The 22,433-nt window shown below is 35.1% G+C and overlaps 1 protein-coding gene across 1 annotated transcript in view; it reads left to right on the forward strand.

Annotated features, from left to right (window-relative positions):
* Positions 1–7,613: 7,613 nt before the first annotated feature.
* LOC124353476 (putative zinc finger protein 286B) overlaps positions 7,614–22,433 on the forward strand; it is a 60,926-nt gene continuing 46,106 nt past the window's right edge. The window contains exons 1-2 of the mRNA XM_046803319.1: positions 7,614–7,846; positions 21,069–21,235. Coding sequence (XP_046659275.1) covers positions 7,815–7,846; positions 21,069–21,235 — 199 coding nt within the window. The 5' untranslated portion in view covers positions 7,614–7,814. The remainder of the gene's footprint in view (positions 7,847–21,068; positions 21,236–22,433) is intronic.

Below are 22,433 nucleotides of genomic sequence, written 5' to 3' on the forward strand. Positions count from 1 at the left end.
ATATTTCTGGAAGTATGTCTGCACAATATGTCTTATAAAGGACAGTAGGTCTTTGGGATCTTCTCTTCCTTTTGGGGTGAGCCTGTATAATTGCCAAGCATTATTCATTGTAGCATTTAAAAGGTACGCTAGAAGTGCCCAATACCATTTCCGATTTCTAATGCCAATTCTATAGGTTGATATATTCTGGTCAAGTTGATCAACCCCATCCATGTAAGTGTTGTAATTTATGATACAGGCAGGCTGTTGAACATCAACTTGACGCTTTGCCACACGACACCATCTCTTGGCTTTACCCATGGGCTGTACGCCACATCTTGTTGAAGCAACAGTTACAACATTGTTGTCATTATACCTTACCAAGGTGATACCTGTTTTTTGTTCAGTAAGTTGATCGTATGAACCTCGTGATTCCTTTTTCAAAACAGTTGCTTCCTTGAGTGGGGCATTTTCAACTCGGTTAGCCTTTATTGTGCCTGTAGCATCGTGCCCCTTTTCTGACAAATAATCTAGTAGTTTTAAAGAGGTAAAAAAGTTATCCATATAAATACTGTATGTCTTGTTTTGAGGCAGCTCACTAAGGATATCTATTACAACTGAACCACCCACTCCAATTTCAGGGATGGTGTTACCTGTTTTCTTACCTTGGTATGGTTCCAAGCCTGAATCAAATACCCCAGGCGGGTACATACACACCAAACTTTGTACCCAAACCGTATAGGTTTCCGTGTATATGCTGTTTAGCACCATGTCGTCCAAAGTATGGAACCATTGATTCGTCGATGCTTATATTTGCATCGCCAGGGTAAGCTTGAAGCCATCGTTCATTCAACATATTCCACAAAGGACGTATTTTTGGCAATTTATCTGAGACATCTAAATTTGCATTATCACAGACATGAAAATATCGAAGAATCTCTTCAAACTTGTTTCTGCTCATAGCTTTTGACACAGTGTCATGATGAGTGTCCGGAGATAATTCCCAGTACATCCTCTTCCGTGGTTACAATACAATATCCACTCAGAAACAATATTGCCATGAATATGCGCATTTCTTTCTATTGAAACATTAAAAGATTCATTACCACTTTGCAAGGCATAAATATTAGTACTCTCAACAACATGTTCGATAATCTCATTAGTTAAAAGTTTTTTCAAACATTTCTGTTGGAGTGAAATCTTTTTTCGAGCCACGAAGGCCTTTCAAATTCCCTCTCAGGCTTATTAGGAATGTCAACATTATTCCATGTTCTTTGTTTATCTGTTTTTGTCTTTTTTTCTTGCATTTGACTTGTGGGAACTCGGTTTTGTTTAATTTTTCTTTTCAAAACTTGGGAGCGACTGAGATGGAAGGTATTGTGATTGATTTATATTGTTCACTTGTAAAGATTGAGAAGTGCTTGGTTCTGTAGGTATGTATTGTCTTTGTAAAGAGTCTGATTGTACCGATTTAAATGTAGACACAGTTGCTTTCGGAATTACAGTTATAGGTAATGAAGACTCGCCGCTTAGATTGTTATCAACTATGTCTTGTTCTGTACATACATCTACTTGTACAATACCATCATTTGTGAACTGTTTTGCCTTTAACTCTGCGGCTCCACGCAGTTGATTTCCTGTGAAGTGAGTGAAGTCGGTGTCGCCATCGTCACCGCTATCCTCATCACTCAATAGAGGGTTTTCAGGCGGTTGAATAAAAACATCAGCCTCCAGAAAGTCGACTTCATCGAATAAGGCAGTGGACTTCTTCAACGTTTAACCTGTAAAGGAGCAAAAATATTACATATCAACCATAAATTTATATCATGCAAAACAATAGTCTTGAATTCAAAGAACTCATAACCCACTGATCAATCTTAGTATTTACGTATTAAAAAAAATAAATGAATCACATTTTTACAGTTACATAGGCCTCTATTTTTACTACCCAGTGAATCATAAATTTTACCAGTTTGATTCATGTTATATACCATTAAATAATAATAAAAACACACCAGCATATATGCCCAGTGCCAACATATGTTGGCAGATTGATGAAAAAAATTACCCCTACTCTCTTGTGCCCACTGCCAACAAAAGTGGGCAGTTCACTTTAACTACAAATTATTCTTACAATTATTTTGAATTTAAGGGCTAAAACTATAAAAACATATTAGTTTAAGTCTATGTAAAAGCAAACATTAACATTATGATTTTATAAGATTGTATTTGAAATATTATAGTATTACTTACCAGTTGTTTTGATCCATTGAGGTTAGAATACACAACAAAACAGAGCTGTCATTTGTAAACAACTGCCAACTACAGTACACCAGGTGCTTTAGTGAGTGCAGAGTGGCCAACCAGACATATTCCAGCACCAAATTTCCCTCGATAAATTTTTAGTGTATTGTGACGTATTTTAAATGCAGCGCCCACAAAAGTGGGCACTGGGCACTAATGGGTTAAACTAGTCTCGTTTTATTTGTTACCTAAGTTACTCTATAACAACATATTATTAGCTGTATAATATATTGAAAAATATATTACTTGTTAAAGAAACATAAAACTAGTCGGTTAACATAGCAAGCAGTGAGGTAAATTATGATCTGCTATGACGGTTGTGATAAGTAAATTAAAATAGTATTAACAAATAATCAAGTTACTAGTTTGATATTTTGAATAAATAAACGACTAGTCGTCTACCAACTAAATGTAATAGTCGCTTTTGTAGTTTGTATTAAACAGATTAAAGTAACTTTGCATTATACATCCAAAATCACCGTACTACTAGTCGATGAATTACTTTACAACGACTAGTCAAATCAACCGACTAGTCGACTACTTTAGGCACTAGTCGAATAAACAACTAGTCGACTAGTCGATTACCCCATCACTATATGAACAGCTGTAAACACTTTCAAATAATACAAGGTAATATTTTAAATTTCACGTAACATTGTGTATTAAAATGGCCGTCAATCTTAGGAAGCTTCACGAAATTGCTTTAAAAGACGATAAAATATGTTTTTTATGGCTTCAGGATGTTGGGTTAGTACCTAAGAATCCATTATGTGATATTTGTGGAAAGGTAACAAATGTAACTGTCAGAGGAGCTAACATGGTCGTCTTCAGATGCAAAAAAAGAAGGTAATGGTGGACACAACTTTAGTAAAAACGTTTTCGTTCTGTTTCATTTAGTTAAAGTTATGAGTTTCCCTGATTTTGGTTATGTTCATTTATTATTTGTTATCATTAAATTCACATTTTAATTTAAACATATGATTGTTATTACTTTTATATCGATTGATAGTCTATGATTCGATATGCGAATATTAGGTATCGATGATTATATTCTTCGATATAAAAAACCGGGTCCGCTTATTGGACCCTACTTAGGTTATATTTATTTACTACAGTCACAGTGTGTACACTTATACACGTTTTTTTAACATTTTATTTATTTGCAATATGTTGAGAAGAACAATAAGTAAATAATTATTATATACATAAACAACATTAACAATTAATATTGAGTTAGATGTTAACCATTGTTAACACTAACAATTAATTCAAGAACCTAAAAGAAAAGGTAGATCCAGGATAGCAGTTCGGTGGAGTCTATACACATTTTTAGAATATGGAGATGGAGTAGATTTAGATTTATCGTAAGGTGAATAATTGAGACTGAATTTGGTTATTTCTTCTTTGGCTGTTGGGATGTCCAAATCTTGATGTAACGTTTTATTGGATACATACCATGGCGTTTTTGCAATTTTTCTTATCAATTTTAATTGATACCGTTGTAGTATCTCCAGATTTGAGTTGCTTGCTGTGCCCCATAACTGCACACCATATGTCCATACAGGTGTTAGGATAGTTTTACGTAATAGTATCTTGTTCTTCAAACTGAGTTTTGATTTAGATCCGAGTAGCCAATTCATTTTATTTGTTTTTAATTTTACCTGCTGTCATTTTGTCCAAATGTGGGATTTCCATGTAAGTCTTCTGTCTAAGCGCATGCCTAGATAATTTACTTCAGTTACTTGGGGTAAATTAACGTCATTCAATGTAACTGGAGGACAAGAATTATGATTTAACGTAAACGTTATGTGAGCTGATTTATTTTCGTTAATTTTGATTCTCCATGTCTTAAACCAAGTAGCAATTGCATCTAAGCTCTGTTGTAAGTAATGGGATGCTCGAAAACAATCTTTATGGACTGACAAAATTGCAGTATCATCTGCGAAAGTTGCAATTTGAGTATGCTCATTTTCTGGGAGGTCAGCGGTATATAGTAAGTATAAAAATGGACCAAGTACACTTTCTGGATGAACTTCGGATTCTATTGAATGTAGCTGAGTAAGAACATCACGGCATTTTATTTGAAAAGATTGGTTTTAAAGATACGATTTGGGTATTGAAAAGACAGAGTGAGGCAAAAACTTCTTAATTTTGTATAATATACCAGTATGCCACACCTTATAAACACTTGACTGACATTTAAAAAGGTAGCCGAACAATAAATTTTATTTTCTAAGTACTCCCTGTACTATTTAAACTATTCTATGGACTTGTTGCATTGTGCCATGTTTTCGCCTAAACCCAAACTGATGAGCAGGTACTACAGAATCTTCATCGATTAATGATTGTAGTCTTATCAGAAGAAGCTTTTCAAACAGTATTGAAATAATAGCTAAGAGGTCTATTGGTCTGTATGAGGTCGATCGGGTGAGGGGCTTCCCTGGCTTTGGGATGACAATTAGTTGGGCTCTTTTAAATTGAATGGGTATGTGTTAGTCTCGGTATGGTGTTAAATAATAATGTTAAGAATATAATAGCTTTTCTTGGAAGTTCTTTCAGTATTTCTCCAGTAATAGAGTCGTAGCCAGGAGACTTATGAGGATTGAGATTGTGAATTATAATTGAGCAAACTTCAGATTGTTTTAATTTTCTTAACGGGAAATCGAGTTAAACTTTTGAAGAACGGTGTAAGGGTGTAGCCACTTTGGCAGAACATTGCAAAAAATCAATAAAGTAGTCTGTTGCATTTTGTAAATCCACAACACTTTTCAACGAAATTTTCATTTAACGAATCACGAAGTCGAACCCAGTTAGTAAATTTTTTATGTAACATTTGACTTGTTTCTTTAAAATACTTCAGTGCTTAAATTAAGTATAACGAGAATGATCAGGAGATAGATCAAGGCAGGATTTGATATCTGTGTAGTTTTGATTAATACCTTTTGTAACAAAACAATCTAACAAATCTGGAACTTTTCTCATATCAGATGGCCAGTATGTAGGTTCACCCGTAGAAAGATAATTGTAATGATTATCATTTAGAACCCTTAATAGTTGTCGTCCTCTAGGAGTTGCCAAACGAGAACCCCATTCTGGATGTTTCGCGTTGTAATCACCTCCAGCTATAAATTTATTTCCTGATGTAGTGAAAAACTGTTCATATTGTTGTTTGGTTATAACATGTCTGGGGGACAATAAACAAGAACAATCCTGGAAGCTTGAAGGTGATTCTCACTAAAGCTGGATAGTTCATAATGTTTAATTGTGTCTTTAACTAAAACGGCACTACGCTCATGGGCCGTATTGTCAGGATGATTGGTGTAGTATAATGTCTAGTTAGGAATTTTAAAATAACTTTTGTCTGTGAAATGAGTTTCTGAAATAAGTAAGACGTCTAAGTTATGTTGGGTGATGAATAACTGGACTTCTTGACTATGCTGAATCAAACCGTTGGCACTCCATTAAGCAATTTTGAGAAGAATATTCATTTTAGACGAGAAACAATCGTAGTCAGCAGATTAAGTGACGTACTAATCCGTGCTGCGTGGTTAGATAAAATATTTTCAAATCGTTCAAAAGATTTTTGAATTATGTAAGACAAACTTTCAGATTCATCTGTGTCCGTTAGATTCTTTTCCTGATCGGATTAGTTTCCAATAAAATTTAACCACCTTTGAATGCTAAATAATAAGATGTTTTCGTTTAAATTCTAATAAACATACGGACACTATATGACATCTTGCGAAGTTGGAAATATTGATTGGAAATATAAAAAAACCCAAGCAGGTGAAGAACCAACAGATTTTAAAGTATCATTGGAAGATTTTGTTGGCGCAATTAAACAATCACTACTTGCCCCTGATAGCCCCTCCCCATGGTATAATAATTACAAACTGAGTAAAAATAGTAACGATAAATAGACTAAGAATTGGACATGCTTGGGTTAATGAAACCCTATTTAAGATAAATTGTTATTTCACTCCGTTATGCCTCAAATGCAATGCAGGTTCCATAGAAAGTCTTCAACATTTAATCTTTGATTGTGTGCAATATAACGACTTCAGACATGAATTGCTCACTAAACCGAAAGCGAAGAAAATAGATCCACCTTATATATTGAAAGATCTTTTAACGAGCTTTGATATGGAAATAATACTGGAAATTGTAAGTTTTCTTAAATATATAAATAAGGTAATATATATAAAAAACATACTAACATAACTTAAGTCTTGAAAGTGACCTGTCTTAAGAACATGAATGTCTTCACCATGGGTTATAACAAAATGTTCTCTCCAGGGCCCATTTCCTGTTTCTGGACTAGGAAGCCGCCTGAAGTGTCTCTGGCGTGAAGCATTCTATCCTTGGAGTTGGGTGCACAACCGTTCCTATAACACTAACCGTTCCGTTTCCTATGTTTTAACTTCTTTCAAAGTAACACAACAAACAATAGGAAGTATTAACAATAGACTTAAGGTTGTGACTTAATAGGTTGTGACTAAAACTAACAAATAAAAATAAAAAAAGAAAACAAAACAGAAAACACCCACAACACCGAGAACACCAAGAACAATCTTGTCTCCAAGCATACAACCCTCGTGGATACTGAGTGCAATAGTGAACTTACTGTGTGTAAAAAGTGTAAACTGGTCATACATACAAGAATGTTTATCGAGGTTCCATGCTCAAAGTAAGCAGAACCTGCTGAAATTCAGCAAACAAGAGGAAGAAAGAAAGAAAGAAAGGAAATATTGATAAAAAAACATATGAGGTTTTCGAAGATGAAATATCATCGAGGTAGAACGTAGTGTGTTAAATCTGAAGATTTGCTATTGTAGATTTTTTTAACATGCTAAGGCCACTTGTAATAATTTTAATTTTGTGTTGTTTATGAACTTGTAATATCCATTATAAATCTTCATTATTTATTTATTTACGTATGTGTGAGAGAATTGGCAAATAAATATGAAATTATTTATTGATCAAAATATGGGTGTTGCACAATTTTTTGTGTTACAATGGTTAACCAGCAAAATTAAAATTCAATTCGAAATTGACAATGACATTCCTTATGAGGCAAATGCAATTTTAAATACGTAAATATTGGATATTTATTAAAAGTAAGTAATATAGTTAAAGTTGCTATTAGAAAGAAACCTATCCCGTAAAATGTATAAAAATCTCTGCCAAAATGTAGTTTTTATAGTCTAGAAAAGATCACTAAGTGAATCAACTAACTTTTTTTGCTCTGTATGTCTGTGCCATAGACATAAAAAATACCACAATGGAATAGAATTTTGAATAAAATAATCAGATTGGGTTTGGGAATGGGATTGAGATTGGATGGAGCATAAAAATAAGACAACAAACTGAATCTTTGTAAATTGATAACCGAGGGGGGTTCTCTAAAAAGTTTTCAAAATTTGATCTTAATACTTATTAATAATTTTTATACTGGAATATTTTCTTTGCTTGTTAATTATTTTGCTAGTTTTTATAACTTCATTAGTTTCCCTCGTAAAAAGTAGGATTGTATGCAAGTGACCACATCTTTACCGCCATTAAGGTAACCTCATAGTTATTAGTTATTATCCGTTTGAATCCAACTAATAATGTATCATGTTTTAATAAGAGTATGAAAATATGTATATTTTATGTTTATTTCAATCTGTCTGAGCTAAAATGCTCAATTGGGTTTAGAGTATTAGAATTTGAGGTTATGTACCACTATCATATTAGGCTAATACTGTTGTTAACTCTTCTTTTGAACTTTAAAGTTTCTTTTGAAATAAAACTCAGTATGCTAATAAATTATGACAATATAATTTATTTTATAAATATGCTTGGTGTGTCATACAGATTTTAATAATTTTTTTAGACATAGAGCAAGAATTAGTTATAAATAGCCTATAGCTCGTAAATAAAAAGGTTAACTTATGTGTAACTTATTAGTTTTCCTGTTTCCTAGACATTTGTATATTATTTGGGTATAATAATAGTCTACCTTAACAGTTTCATGCACTTGATGCTTTTTTATAGCAAGATGCCTTAGGATCATTTAACCCTAGAACTGGCAATGGTGTCACTCTGTTCTGGCGGCTCTATTTTAAACAGCCTCGCAGACGTTTCTTATAATGTATCACATTTCATAACTGTTAGTCCAAATATAAACTATTATAGCCTATGTCAATGTATTCACAACTATATGGAGAGCATTATAATAATACCTTATTGTTTCCATGGAAACATATTTTTATTTTTTTTACAAAATGTAAGAAAAATGGTTTTTGGAAATTTTTTTTGTAAATATTCCGTTGTGTAACTGCTTAGCAATAAGCTTTACATCAAAACCGTAAATGTATAACTTATTTGAAATTTTGTCCTGATTCCAAAAATATATAATTATTGCAACTTTTACCTCAAAACGTATGTGTTATAGGGCTTTGTATGAAAAAGCACCTATATTTACTTATTTTCAATAATGCGTACATTTCTAAATAAATATTATTGTTCGTGGGTAAACATGACAGTTAAAAATAAAATAAAATAATACATTTTAATCTTACCTTATTTACATATGTATAATATATATACAAAGTTTCATTTTTTACTCAGCGTCACTAGATCCCGCCCTGCGAGCTCTCTAAATTAATTTATCGGTCTCTAAAGTTTTCACCCATACTGAACAACTAAAACTATAACCTAAGAAAGCTAAAAAAACAATAATCTCAAACAACCCATTGGGTTAATTGGATTCGTAACCTCAAACACAAAACCCGGCACTTGTTTACAGTTTCACAACAATGTGGTTGACCCGTACTACGTTCACGTCAGCTGTCAAAAAAAAAAGATGTTTTACGGTAAACAAAGAAGACAGTAATCAAAGTAAGAACAGTAAATCGGTACTATACTTATTGCTCTTCCAGAATATATCAAATAAAAATCATTTATATGACCTTAATTGCCTAAAATTTCAATAACTGTACATGTCTACTTTGGCGACGAATATTCGTCGTTGCCAAATCGAACGGGCCTTTGGCAACGAAAATTCGTTTCATACCAGCTCTAGGGTTAAGATTGTCATTGGGTGCATTCAATATTGTTTTAGAAGGGACAGTTTACTTTAGCCATATCGGAAATTATAAAATTAAAGGTCAAGGTGGCAAATCACGAATTTGACGTTATCAACGCATTCTGCTCATCCTCCTGAACAAAAAATATACATGGTTTTAGGTGGTGCAAATGACAAATAACATGATTTTTAAGGGTATATACATAAATAGTTAAGTTCTTAATGTTTTAATATTCTGTTTGTGTGCTGTGTCTGGATATCTGTAAATATTATCTGCAGGTGGGACTGATAGCGTATCTGTTATCTTCACTGAGCGCTCTGGGGCAGAAGTCAGAGATAACGTGTACTGTAGCTTGGATCAAGTGAGTGTGTGACAATCATGGATCAGCCATCCACTAGTTCGACCAATCGTAGTGAACTGGTGTGTCGTAAATATTATCTGCGGCTGGGACTAATAGCGTATCTGTTATCTGAACGCTCCGGGGCAGAAGTCAGTGCTTCACTAGATATCGTGTACTGTAGTTTGAATCGAGTGAGTGTGTGACGATCATGGATCAACCATCCACTAGTTCGACCAATCGTAGTGAATTGGTGTGTTGGTGTGTTTTGTCGGGCATGTTAAGAGGTTACGTTTCAACCGAAACGAGATTATTTAGTTTCTGTACATTCTGTGGAACACTAATGGTAAGTATTCTCTATTAATGTCCATTTATAGACATATTCATATTAGGGGTATTCATGATTTATTAAGTTTTTTACATGGTACATAATTGCCTTTCCATTACAATTTAATTTATATTTCTGATCAGCCTCTCTAGAATTTGATATTTTACTAATAGACGGTACTATCTCGAGGGATGTTTTTCTTTCCTTCGGTGCTGCCCCGCGCTGATGGCCGGAGGCACTCGTCTCAACACTATAACAACTAATTAATTTGTAGCTCAAAATTTAAGAAAAACATTGTTCATTTGGATCAAAATTCTGCTCATTTCAGTATTATTTTTCATTTATGTTTGCAAAGATGGTGCCACATCCGATGACGGTCATCACCAGGTTGAATCATGGTCACAAAAGGTCACGTGATGCCCGATGTGGATGTAGAACATGGAAATATTGCTCCGCGCTTGAACAGTTGTCCATTTTTTATGTTCTAGAACTTCGTTATTTCTCATTTCTACCCCGTCAAACCTTACATTGTTTTGTTTTGTAGGACGATTCCAATAAGTTATTAACGCGAAACTCGTATTTTGCCGCTCCGGCCGTTAATGTGACAATTACTGCCATATCAGCTATAATGATTTCGAAACACATATAAATTTCTTAAAATTGTATGTTTTCCCCGGAAGTTGTTTAGGCGTTCACAATCTATAATTGCACAATAACTGATGTTTGAAATTTAGGTTATATCTCAAATAGTCTATAAGAGTCTAGGGGAATCAGGGTTTCTGGGTGGGGGGGATAACAAGCTAAGTAGAGGGTAGGCATTGGTGGAGGGGGTAATCGAGATACTAACAAAGTAGAAGAAATGTTTGTAATTTTGAAGTTAACAGCCGACCCGGCAAAAGACGAGTTTCACGTTATTAACTTATTGCTATTGTCATCCTAAACAAAACATATCAGGTTCCCTATTTCTCTTGTGAGGTACTATTTCATTGTTCTACGGGTGTCACGTGGTTTTGTTATAATTGTAAGTCAAATCTCTATTAGTTGCTGCAGACATCAACCGTTATGCTATCCTAGAATATGTAAACTAGCAATGATGTTGAAATTAGTGGAATTTTACCCAAATAAAAGATGTTTATATTAATTTAGCCCTTCTAAGAATATCAGCCTGACACAAGTACCTCAGTCCTTCAGCACAGAGGAGCACCAATGAAAAACATCCCACGAGGTTGTACCTATCAATAAAAAATAAAATTCTAAACAGTCTGATCACGAATGCCTCCAGCCATTACTGCTTGAAACGGAACTTGTAAAAACAAATTTTGTTAATTCACCTAACCGTTACATCTTACCATCTTCTAAGAAAAGTAGTTCTATTTTGAATGTTCTAAAATTCATTGTAATTTTAATACAATAAAACCTTATATTATTTTGTTTATAAGGACGATAGCAATAGGTTAATAACGCAAATCTCGTTTCCAGTGTGGATAAAAATAGATTTAAAATAATGCATACAAATTATATCAAACTTTCAACAAACCAATAAACAGAGTAACTTTAGTTTAATAAATAAGCAAACCTAACTAATCATAACTTTGTATGTACTTAAATACCATGTGGTAAGTTTCGATGATGTAAAAATAGCTTTTCTTGTTTAAAAAAAAAATACTTAACTACACAACGAACTTATACTCTCTGAAAAACACAATGACCAATGACTTTCCCAGAGCAGCCGAGAAGTTGTACCCTCCTCTTTATTAAATACTTTTTAAGTTTTTATTATTTTACTTACTTTTTATTTTAATTATGTTTGAATTTTTATTAATTTTAATCTTTTGTTGGCTAGTTAGCCCCAGGGTAGGCCACTTTTATGACATCAGATCATGATTAAAGAATTTTGGGTAGGGTGGAAACGGGCATTCACATGATCTGAGCTCGAATGTAGGTACTATCTTGAAGATTTTCGTTTACTGGTCAGGGGTGGTTCCTTTGTAATTTTTGTTATTATTTAGTCTTCCCTCCCTTTTTTATCTGTTGTACTAATATACATTTATGTTTTAATTTTCATTGTACCAATATTATATTGTTCTACCCTGGGCATCAGATTGGCCTTGTTATGATCATGAGTCAACCTCAAATTGGTTGCTGCTGACATCAGCCATTACGCCATCTTTGGATACATAAAATAACAATAATGCTAAAATTAGGGGAATTGGACCCCAATAAAGGACGATTTTGTTATTTAGACCTAAGAATAAAAGTTCATATCAGACTAACAGTGTACCATGCTGATGGAGACATACATAAAACATTCTTCGAGGTCGTACCTATCACTAAATGATCAAATTATAGATGGTCTGATCACAATTGCATCCGGCCATTAGCCTACTGTTAGCTAGGAAATGCAACTTTACAAAACACAAATATTGTAAATTTAACTAACCATAACTTCCTACCATTTTGTAAGAAAAGTAGTTCCACTTTTAATGTTCTAAAATTCATTATTTGTCATTTTCATCCCCTAAAACCTTAGATTGTTTTACTTGGGAGAACGATTGCAATAGGTTAATAATGCTAATCTCCTCACCGATGTGGATAAAAATAAATTTGAAAATAATTCAAACAAATTGAATCTAACTTTCTACAAAGGAATCAATAGTGAATGAAACAGGATTTTCCCCCTGGACATTTGCCATTGTTCAGTGGTAAAATACAATCAATAACACTATGTTTCGAGATTTGTAATTTGATCTCTTCTTCAGGTAAATAACTAAACTATTACATGACTACAACCTAGGTTAAAGTAAACAAAACTTACCAGAGCGTTGTGACATGCCTAAGTCAGGAACCACAACAGCCATGTTGTGTGTCTATTCCATGCACACTGACTCATAAAACATGTACTTAATAAAAACTAATTATTGAAACTGAACTACAGAATACAGGTCACAATAGGTCTGCACTCATTGGCCAATCAAATAGAATGCGGCCTAATTTCAACTGATGGATGACCAATCGGTTGGTTTGCCAATTTAATGTATGAAGCCTCAATTAATTTCCTTTTAAGAAATTAGATTCCTGATATAATATGTTAGCTTCATCCCAATTCGTGCGATTGTTTTCAGACAAACAATGTAAATCGTTTTCTGTTAGCCCTTTCCCTGTGTTTTCTTTGTTCTTTTATCCTTACGTTTAATGGTGTTTTTGTCTCGCCTATGAATTCTATATTGCAATTACATTTTATACTGTAAACACAGTTTTTGGAATCCTGTGTGCCATTTTTTGGTTTTGTTTTTAAGGGATTGACATAAACGCAAATTTATCTTCATTCTGATTGACTGACTCACGAATGGTTCATTTTCACTGGTTTATTATTGATTGAGGGTATCTATTGTGTCTAAGATCCGATTCATGTTTCTTAATTTCCTCTTTTAGTCCATCTTTATCTGAGTATAAGATCTTTGCTCTATCAAATAATGAGTAGGCTACCTGTTCATTCTTTATGGGACGTTATTAGTGGTATATATTCGGAGCCACGATACTTTCGCGGGACTCTAACCAGGGGTACCACCAACGATGAGCATCTGGAAAAGCATGCATTATGCATGAATTTTGGACTCCGGTAAACATGCATGGATATGTGTGAATAATATTTATAATGTACCTGGAAATTTTACTAGGGATGGATCGTTTCCGATACTCGATACTGTGGCTCTTTTCACTCAATGCTGATACCAACAGAAGTGCTTAAACCTTTCCGAGCCAATGACGCTACTAGACGTCATGCCTAAACTAGCGCTAAGAGCCAACGACGTCCACTGAAGCAAAATCAATTCTTTTTTTAATATATTATTTGAAAGCATTTCTGGGTAACAAAATTAGTAAAAACTGTTAAGCAAGATTTATTTGAACAAGGGACAACCGTTTGTGTCTATTTTGAAGGTCACGGCTCTTGTTCGAGCGACAAAATGGCGGGCAGCCGGATGTTCATAGTCTCCCGCAGAGCCAACGACGTCTACTGACGCGCGCTCAGTCTGCCTGTAGCCTTCCGTGAGGTAGATGTTTATTCGCCCTTCCATTTTCGATCCGCGTATTTATCTTTTCAATTTTGATGTTAATCAATATTTTTAATCAATGTACAGTGTAGTTTATGTATTATTATCGTGATGTAGGGCTTTATTGTGCGCAAGACATGCGCGTTGAAGCCTGCCTTGCATCCTGACCTGTGTTTTGAGCTCACAACAAACCTACGCCTAAGGATCACATATATGTAGCTCATTTTCAATAAGTATCATTTATAAGTTTTCTCATGTTATAATATTGTAAAATGTAGTGTGTTCTTTATTTTATACTTGGAAAATTGAAATTTGTTGTAGTTTCATTGCTTTTATTTAATTTGTATATATAAATTTTTACTATATTCTTTATATTTTCTCCAAATAAAAATTACTATATACTTGTATTTTGTAAAATATTACAATAATTGTGGGTACTTTGGGATTATACCGACCACACCCAGACATGAATCGTTATTTCACATTTCATTTCTACTGATTACTAGATTAGCGTAGAACAATATTTCGTCAATATAAAACAGGAATTGTCTTATCGCAAACACCTCCCCATCCTCAGACAGAGGTCAAAGTCGAGCGTCTAGTAGATAACGTGATTGCAGAGTCTCGCCGCCCGTTCAGCTGGTGCATCGCTTTGTTGTACTTCCGTGTTTTACCTCTACATTTCTCCAAACACAAAAATTCAACAAAAACAAACATTTACCAAACTAAACTTTTTATTAAAAAAAACACTCAAAACTTGTTTTTATTCTTGATCACATTCCGCCACCCAAAATGCGAGTGCCTCCGGCCATCAGCGCGGGCTTCGGCAGCACCGAAGGTGCTGCCCCGCGCTGATGTCGACGAAAGAAAAACATCCCTCGAGATAGTACCTATCAGTAAAATATCAAATTCTAGAGGGGCTAATCAGAAATATAAATTGAATTGTAATGGAAAGGCAATGATGTACCGTGCAAATCACGTGATGCCGCGCGGCCTGCCGTAATCAGGATTCTCGAGAAAGATAAGATAACAGCGACAACAATACCGATCACAATACCTGGAAATGCTTGTAAGTTTGTAATTTTGTAATTGAAGAGTTGTTGTTTTTTCGTTCTATCATGTTTGTTTCTATAAATTTCTATTTTTGTGTTCTTCATACTGGTGTGGTCGGTATAATCCCAAAGTACCTAATTGTGTTCAACAATTGTTAATATTATACTGGGTGGCGCAAAAAGGATGGTCGGATTTGATCTGCGTAGTACCAGTGGAAGGTGAGGAGGGGGGACCACTGCCGGCCGTCTGCAAGTCGGCCATTACACCCAGTTTGCCACGAGATGGCGCAGTGGATGGTCGAGCATCGTGTTTTTGCTGTGGAACAGTTTTTCAGAAATAATAAATCTTTTATTACTGTGCAACGATTGTTTTGACAACGTTTTGGTGTAGCGCGTGATGAACCCATTCCAGATCGCAGATCCATATCACGTTGGGTGACTGCATTCCGGACAACAGGGTCTGTCATGAGTGGTAAATCTACTGGGTGTCCACGTACGGCAGTTACTCCACAGAACATTGAGAATATTAGAGCGTCAGTGCTTCACAGTCCGCGTCGTTCCACCAGGCGTTGTGCTCAAACTTTAGGCCTCAGCCGTCGTTCGTTGCAGCGCATTTTAAGCCGTGAGTTACAGTTTCACCCATACAAAATTATGATCACGCAAAAGCTCTATGATCGTGATTTTGAGCACCGAAGACGATTTTGTGAAACAATGTTGGACATTTTGTACTCTAATAATGATGTTGTGCTTTTAATGTCAGATGAAGCCCATTTCCATTTAGACAGCTATGTCAACAAACAAAACTGTAGGTATAGGGCAGCAACTAATCCCAGAGAATTGCACCAAAAGCCTCTTCATAGTGCTAAAGTAACAGTCTGGTGTGGAATGTCAAAATTGGGGATTGTTGGTCCTTATTTTTTTGAGGAGAACAACGCTACAGTCACTGTGAACTTGGAACGTTACGTTAACATGCTATGTAGCTTTTTGGGGCCGAAACTGCGAGAGTTACGTGTAAATCGAGATCGAATTTGGTTTCAACAGGACGGGGCCACGGCCCACACAGCCAATGACTCCATGTGTGTCTTAAGGCGTATGTTCCCCCACCACATCATCTCGCGTTTTGGAGATGTCCACTGGCCCGCTAGATCACCTGACCTCTCAGCCTGTGATTTTTTTCTTTGGGGATACGTAAAGTCAAAAGTCTACGTAAACAAGCCCCGAAACTTAATTGATCTGAAGGAGGCAATCAGTGCGGAAATTATGGCAATTCAAGAAGAAACTGTAGTGAAAGTGATGGAAAATTTCAAGGAAAGACTTGTGGAATGCATCACTGAGGAAGGACACCATCTTCCGGAAGTTATTTTCCGTACATGAATTTTGGAGGTTATTTCTTGTAATTGGGTGCCTGGGAGCATTTAGTTACGTAATTGAATAAAATTAATTTGTAAAACTGATGGAGTTATAGTTATTTAATATCCGACCATCCTTTTTGCGCCACCCAGTATATGAACACATAGAATGTCAAAATTAATTTTTTTCAGTGAAATTATGATTTTACCATTTTTTGGCTGTAAATTAACAATAAAGAGTGAAAAAAAAATATTTTGTCGTTTTTCTTACCTCTTATGTTATAAGAATTATTTAAAAAAATTGGTTTTGGTATGTGTGAATTTTTTATTTTTAAGGTGTATGGCTCTTAGGAGTAGTTTTGGTTATTTATTTTTGGCTCGCTAAGGGTTAACTATGCTTGAAAGATCACTATTGAAAATCACAACATTACTGATATGGAAAAGCTAAATCTCGAATCCAAAAACAAATCTTTCTAAAACATTTTTGTACTTTCCGTCTCAAAAAAGTAGTTAGATAACCAAAATAACAGACTACTGTAAGTTAACAAATAATATTTTAGTTATAATTAGTATTTTTATATTTATTTTGGCGCATTGTCAAGAATCTGCACTGTCTATTCGTGGACAAAAACGATCGGTGAAACTCAAATTACCGATTGGTGAAACATGTTTTTGTTGTTCTTTGTGTATAAAACTATTTAGAAATGTATAGTAACAGAATAACGTAATTTATAAATAATATTTCAATTGAAGTTCGTTTGTTCTGTGTCAATATTTGTCAACGTTAGCATGTCTGCTGGTTCTATGCACGGACTTTAGCTCCTCGATAGTAAACAGACTATCGCTAATTCGTATTTTATCCGTACGTGGTACTTTACGTAGTTGTAAATAAATATACTCTTACTTACTCTTACTCCCAGGGCCATTTATATCGGAGGTGATATTTAGCCGCACCAACAAAGCTCCTCCATCTTGAACGGTCCTCTGCATCTTCCTCTGAAGGGCCCATCCTCTCCATATCAGCCTTCACCTGGTTCCACCATCTCACTTTTGGTCTCCCCCGGGGCCGTCTTCCTTCTGGGTTACCGTACATTACCCTCTTCAGTTTGCATTCCTCTTCTCTTCTTAAAACATGGCCTGCCCAACGGAGTCTTCTGCACTTTATTTCTCCTATTACATCCGTACTATTGTAGAGCTCCCTGATTTCTCTATTATGTTTTCTTCTCCACACCCCTTGTTCATATGATGGCCCATAAATTTTACGTAGAATTCTATTCTTGAAAACTAGAAGCTTTTTCTCATCCTTCTTATTATTAGCCTCCACGTTTCGGATCCGTACAAAAGCACTGGACATATAATTGTTTTGTATATTCTAGTTTTAGTTTTGTGAGAGAGAGATTTGGTTGAAAGTATCCTATTGCATGCATATACACATCTATTTGCTGAGTTGATCCTATTTTGTATCTCTGGTTCATCTGTGTTTTTATTTGATATTGTGACCCCAAGGTACTTAAAGTTCTCCACTTGTTCGAAAACATGCCCATCAATTTGTAGGGGTCCTCCTCTTTGATTTTGATTCCTTCTAAAGTGTATATATTTAGTTTTTGCATCATTCGTCTTCAATCCCACTTTCTCTGCCTCACTCATAAATAGTCTAGTTAGTGACCTCAAATCATCTACATTTTCTGCAAATATGACAACATCATCTGCAAAAGCTAGGATGTTTAGTTTAGCTCCAACTTCCACCCCTAACTCCCTCTCTGCTACACTCTGAAGTGCTTCTTCTATGGCAATATTAAATAAGATTGGAGAAAGACCATCTCCTTGCCTGACTCCTGAGTTTATCCCAAAAGGTACACAGTCCCGACCATTAATTCTTACTGAGCCTCTTGACTCTGTGACACTCATCTTAACTAAGTTTATTAATTTTCTCGGGATACCAAATTTATCTAGTTGTGTCCACAACTCCTTTCTGATTATGCTATCGTATGCTTTTTGAAAGTCAATAAATATGGCAAAAAATTCTTTATTATATTCCCAGTATTTAGCTAATATTTCTTTGAAAATGAAAATCTGATTTGTGGTTGGTCTGCCCTTTATGAACCCTGCCTGTTCTTCCCTGATTTGAAAATGAAAATCTGATTTGTGATTGATCTGCCCTTTATGAACCCTGCCTGTTCTTCCCTGATTATTTCATTTGTATAATGTTCAAGTCGGTTTAAAACAATTTTGGATAAAACTTTATGTGGGACGCTGAGTAGGTTGTAAATAAATATATCCTCCATAAATATACACCCATACATTTTTACGTAAATGTAATATATTCTTGAAGCTTAATTTATAACCTACCATTTCTGTTACTTAAAAGGAAAAATGACTTGGAAATTTAAATATATTCATTTCCCTGAATCTCTGCAAATTCCTTTGAAATAACGTGGTATTCTTAGGTTTCCCCCTGCCTCACAAAAGGTAAATGAATTAAGTATAGTTCAGATGAAATTTTGTCTCGTAACTAAAGTTCATCCACCACTAGACCCCCCACCCGCAATACTGGACTGCAGTCTGCCTCATAGTAGCACTGTGTTGGTATTTATTTGTTAACCTTGTATTACTGAAAGTTCATCCACCACTAGACCCCCCACCCGCAATACTGGACTGCAGTCTGCCTCATGGTAGCGCTCTGTTGGTATTTATTTGTTAACTTTGTATTACTGAAAGTTCATCCACCACTAGACCCCCCACCGGCAATACTGGACTGCAGTCTGCCTCATGGTAGCAATGTGTTGGTTTTTATTTGTTAACCTTGTATTACTGAAAGTTCATCCACCACTAGACCCCCCACCCGCAATACTGGACTGCAGTCTGCCTCATGGTAGCACTGTGTTGGTATTTATTTGTTAACCTTGTATTACTGAAAGTTCATCCACCACTAGGACCCCCACCCGTAATACTGGACTGCAGTCTGCCTCATGGTAGCACTGTGTTGGTATTTATTTGTTAACCTTGTATTACTGAAAGTTCATCCACCACTAGACCCCCCACCCGCAATACTGGACTGCAGTCTGCCTCATGGTAGCGCTGTGTTGGTATTTATTTGTTAACCTTGTATTACTGAAAGTTCATCCACCACTAGACCCCCCACCCGCAATACTGGACTGCAGTCTGCCTCATGGTAGCAATGTGTTGGTATTTATTTGTTAACCTTGTATTACTGAAAGTTCTTCCACCACTAGACCCCTCACCCGCAATACTGGACTGCAGTCTGCCTCATGGTAGCACTGTGTTGGTATTTATTTGTTAACCTTGTATTACTGAAAGTTCATCCACCACTAGACCCCCCATCCGTAATACTGGACTGCAGTCTGCCTCATGGTAGCACTGTGTTGGTATTTATTTGTTAACCTTGTATTACTGAAAGTTCATCCACCACTAGGACCCCCACCCGTAATACTGGACTGCAGTCTGCCTCATGGTAGCACTGTGTTGGTATTTATTTGTTAACCTTGTATTACTGAAAGTTCATCCACCACTAGGACCCCCACCCGTAATACTGGACTGCAGTCTGCCTCATGGTAGCACTGTGTTGGTATTTATTTGTTAACCTTGTATTACTGAAAGTTCATCCACCACTAGACCCCCCACCCGCAATACTGGACTGCAGTCTGCCTCATGGTAGCGCTCTGTTGGTATTTATTTGTTAACCTTGTATTACTGAAAGTTCATCCACCACTAGACCCCCCACCGGCAATACTGGACTGCAGTCTGCCTCATGGTAGCGCTCTGTTGGTATTTATTTGTTAACCTTGTGTTACTGAACTGGATACATGTATTTTATAAACATCACAGAAAGGAAAGTTATTAGGTATATACAATGTTGTGTCGACACATTGAAAGACACAGAAATACGAACTAAGGAGCTTAAAATAGGTGAAAAAATCATCACTGAATTTCTCGCGTATTGCTAGCGACGAAATACTAGAGCACCTCAGCTTTGTGGCATTCTTTGCAATTATTGCTAGTGACGATAAAACGTCATCATTACACTTGGCTCAAGGGTTAAATACAGTACTACAGTTTTCTGTTTGGTTTGAAAATAGACTAGATAATCGGAAATTTTTGACCGGAAAAAACCTGGAATTTGAAAAGAGTTTTTGAGTGGCCATCCCGAGTTGGTTCTGGATAATTCTGATATTAGGTAGACTATTGAATTGTAAAATCTTAATTTACCACAATTCTACTCTTCTCAAAGCATGAAGAAACCCAATAACCACCCATTATAACTTTCAAATAACTGGTTGTTATGAAGAATTAACTGCTTAAATTTTAATGGTACTTTGGTATTCAGAGACCACTACTTTTGGAACAGTTTTTCTTATCTGGGATTTACAAAAAACCTACATTATTAGAAATAACAGACTATTTGACTTACTGTGAAAATCACATGTCATTATGACTGTAAAAAACACTGCAATGTTTCATATTGGTTTTCAAAACAGATATAGGCTACAGTGAAATACATCTTCATGAACACTTGTTAATTTTTATGGTTATCGTTGTATTTTTATATTGTTATAACTTATTGTAATTTTCGTTTCAGTAAAATGAGTGAACTACTGGGAGGTGATGAGTCGTTCCTATCTCTGTGGACAGACAACTTCCTGACAAAGCCCATGGGACTGGACTGGTCTCTCAAGGACCAACAAATTGTCCCTGTGCCAATTGTGATCCTTGATGATGGGAGGATCGCTTTCAAATCAGATGATGGTGAGTCAGATTCCCTAATCTAGGGTAAAATAATGTATTATTTATTACATTTAATGTATTATAATGTTATGAAAATCACAGTGTGCAGTGATATTCACAGCATTCAAAGATTGGTTCTCAATGCATAGAGTAATTATTACATTTTTCTTATTTCCTAGTTTGTTATAGATTGTGTTAAAACACAAAATCCTTAAAACACTGAAAAAAATTTGTTCTGCTTTCAATCAGCATCCATTTAGAGATTTTTATAATACACAGTTAGTGAGTGTCATGCATTCCAGTAAAATTAATTTCCTGACGGTCGTAAACCAATACGTTTACCATACGCATTGCTACAAATTTGTGGCACTTCCATCACTTGTAATATACACAATAAAATAAAATAGAACAATAAAAATAATACCATATGCTGGGATTAGCGCTATTCTAATGATATGAATATAGGGTTAATTTCTATGTTATTTTATGACAAAACACAATTATCACAGAATTAAAAAATATTTTTATGACAACAACAAACAAAGAATAATTAACACACCCTCAAAATAATTTGAGTTTGGCAAGTGCATCACCAGACATTGATTAGTTTTTAAACTTTTTGTGTTCACTTAACCTTTCCTCAATGTCTGTGGATTCCAATCCTCCAAACATAATCTTCTATTTTTTGTTACACATAACGATGGCAAATGTCTACAATCTTGATATCTTATCATATGTCAAATCTCATCTATTGTATTACTTTGAATTTATGTTATCATAATTCATATATTTCATTGTTTCTTAATAAAATAATATTGTCTTCTCTATAAAAAAAATGCCCAAAAACAAGATACACATCTATTATAGAATTTATTTTTCAAGAATAAGTTTTCATATTTCACATATTCCCAGTTTAATACTAACTGTCATTTTTTTAAATATTTGTGTATTTATTAAATAGCAACTCAACTGGTAACTTAAGGAACCGATCTATGAGAGATCCATAGGGTAAAGTAGAGTATCAGTTGAAGGAAGCGTTATAGCTCGTCTTTCTGGCACAAGCAGGTAAGCTAGGTATGCTAATGGAGTCCGTGATGAAAAGGTTGCCAATTTAGATGATCGATGACTGACAGATGGCCTGACAACATTGGCTTGATGGGATGGCGATCTGGGTAGTGAGTTCACTTATAAATTATGATTAGGAATTTATTTGATGATA

This window comes from Homalodisca vitripennis, chromosome 2 (assembly GCF_021130785.1).
Source record: "Homalodisca vitripennis isolate AUS2020 chromosome 2, UT_GWSS_2.1, whole genome shotgun sequence".
NCBI lineage: Eukaryota > Metazoa > Arthropoda > Insecta > Hemiptera > Cicadellidae > Homalodisca > Homalodisca vitripennis.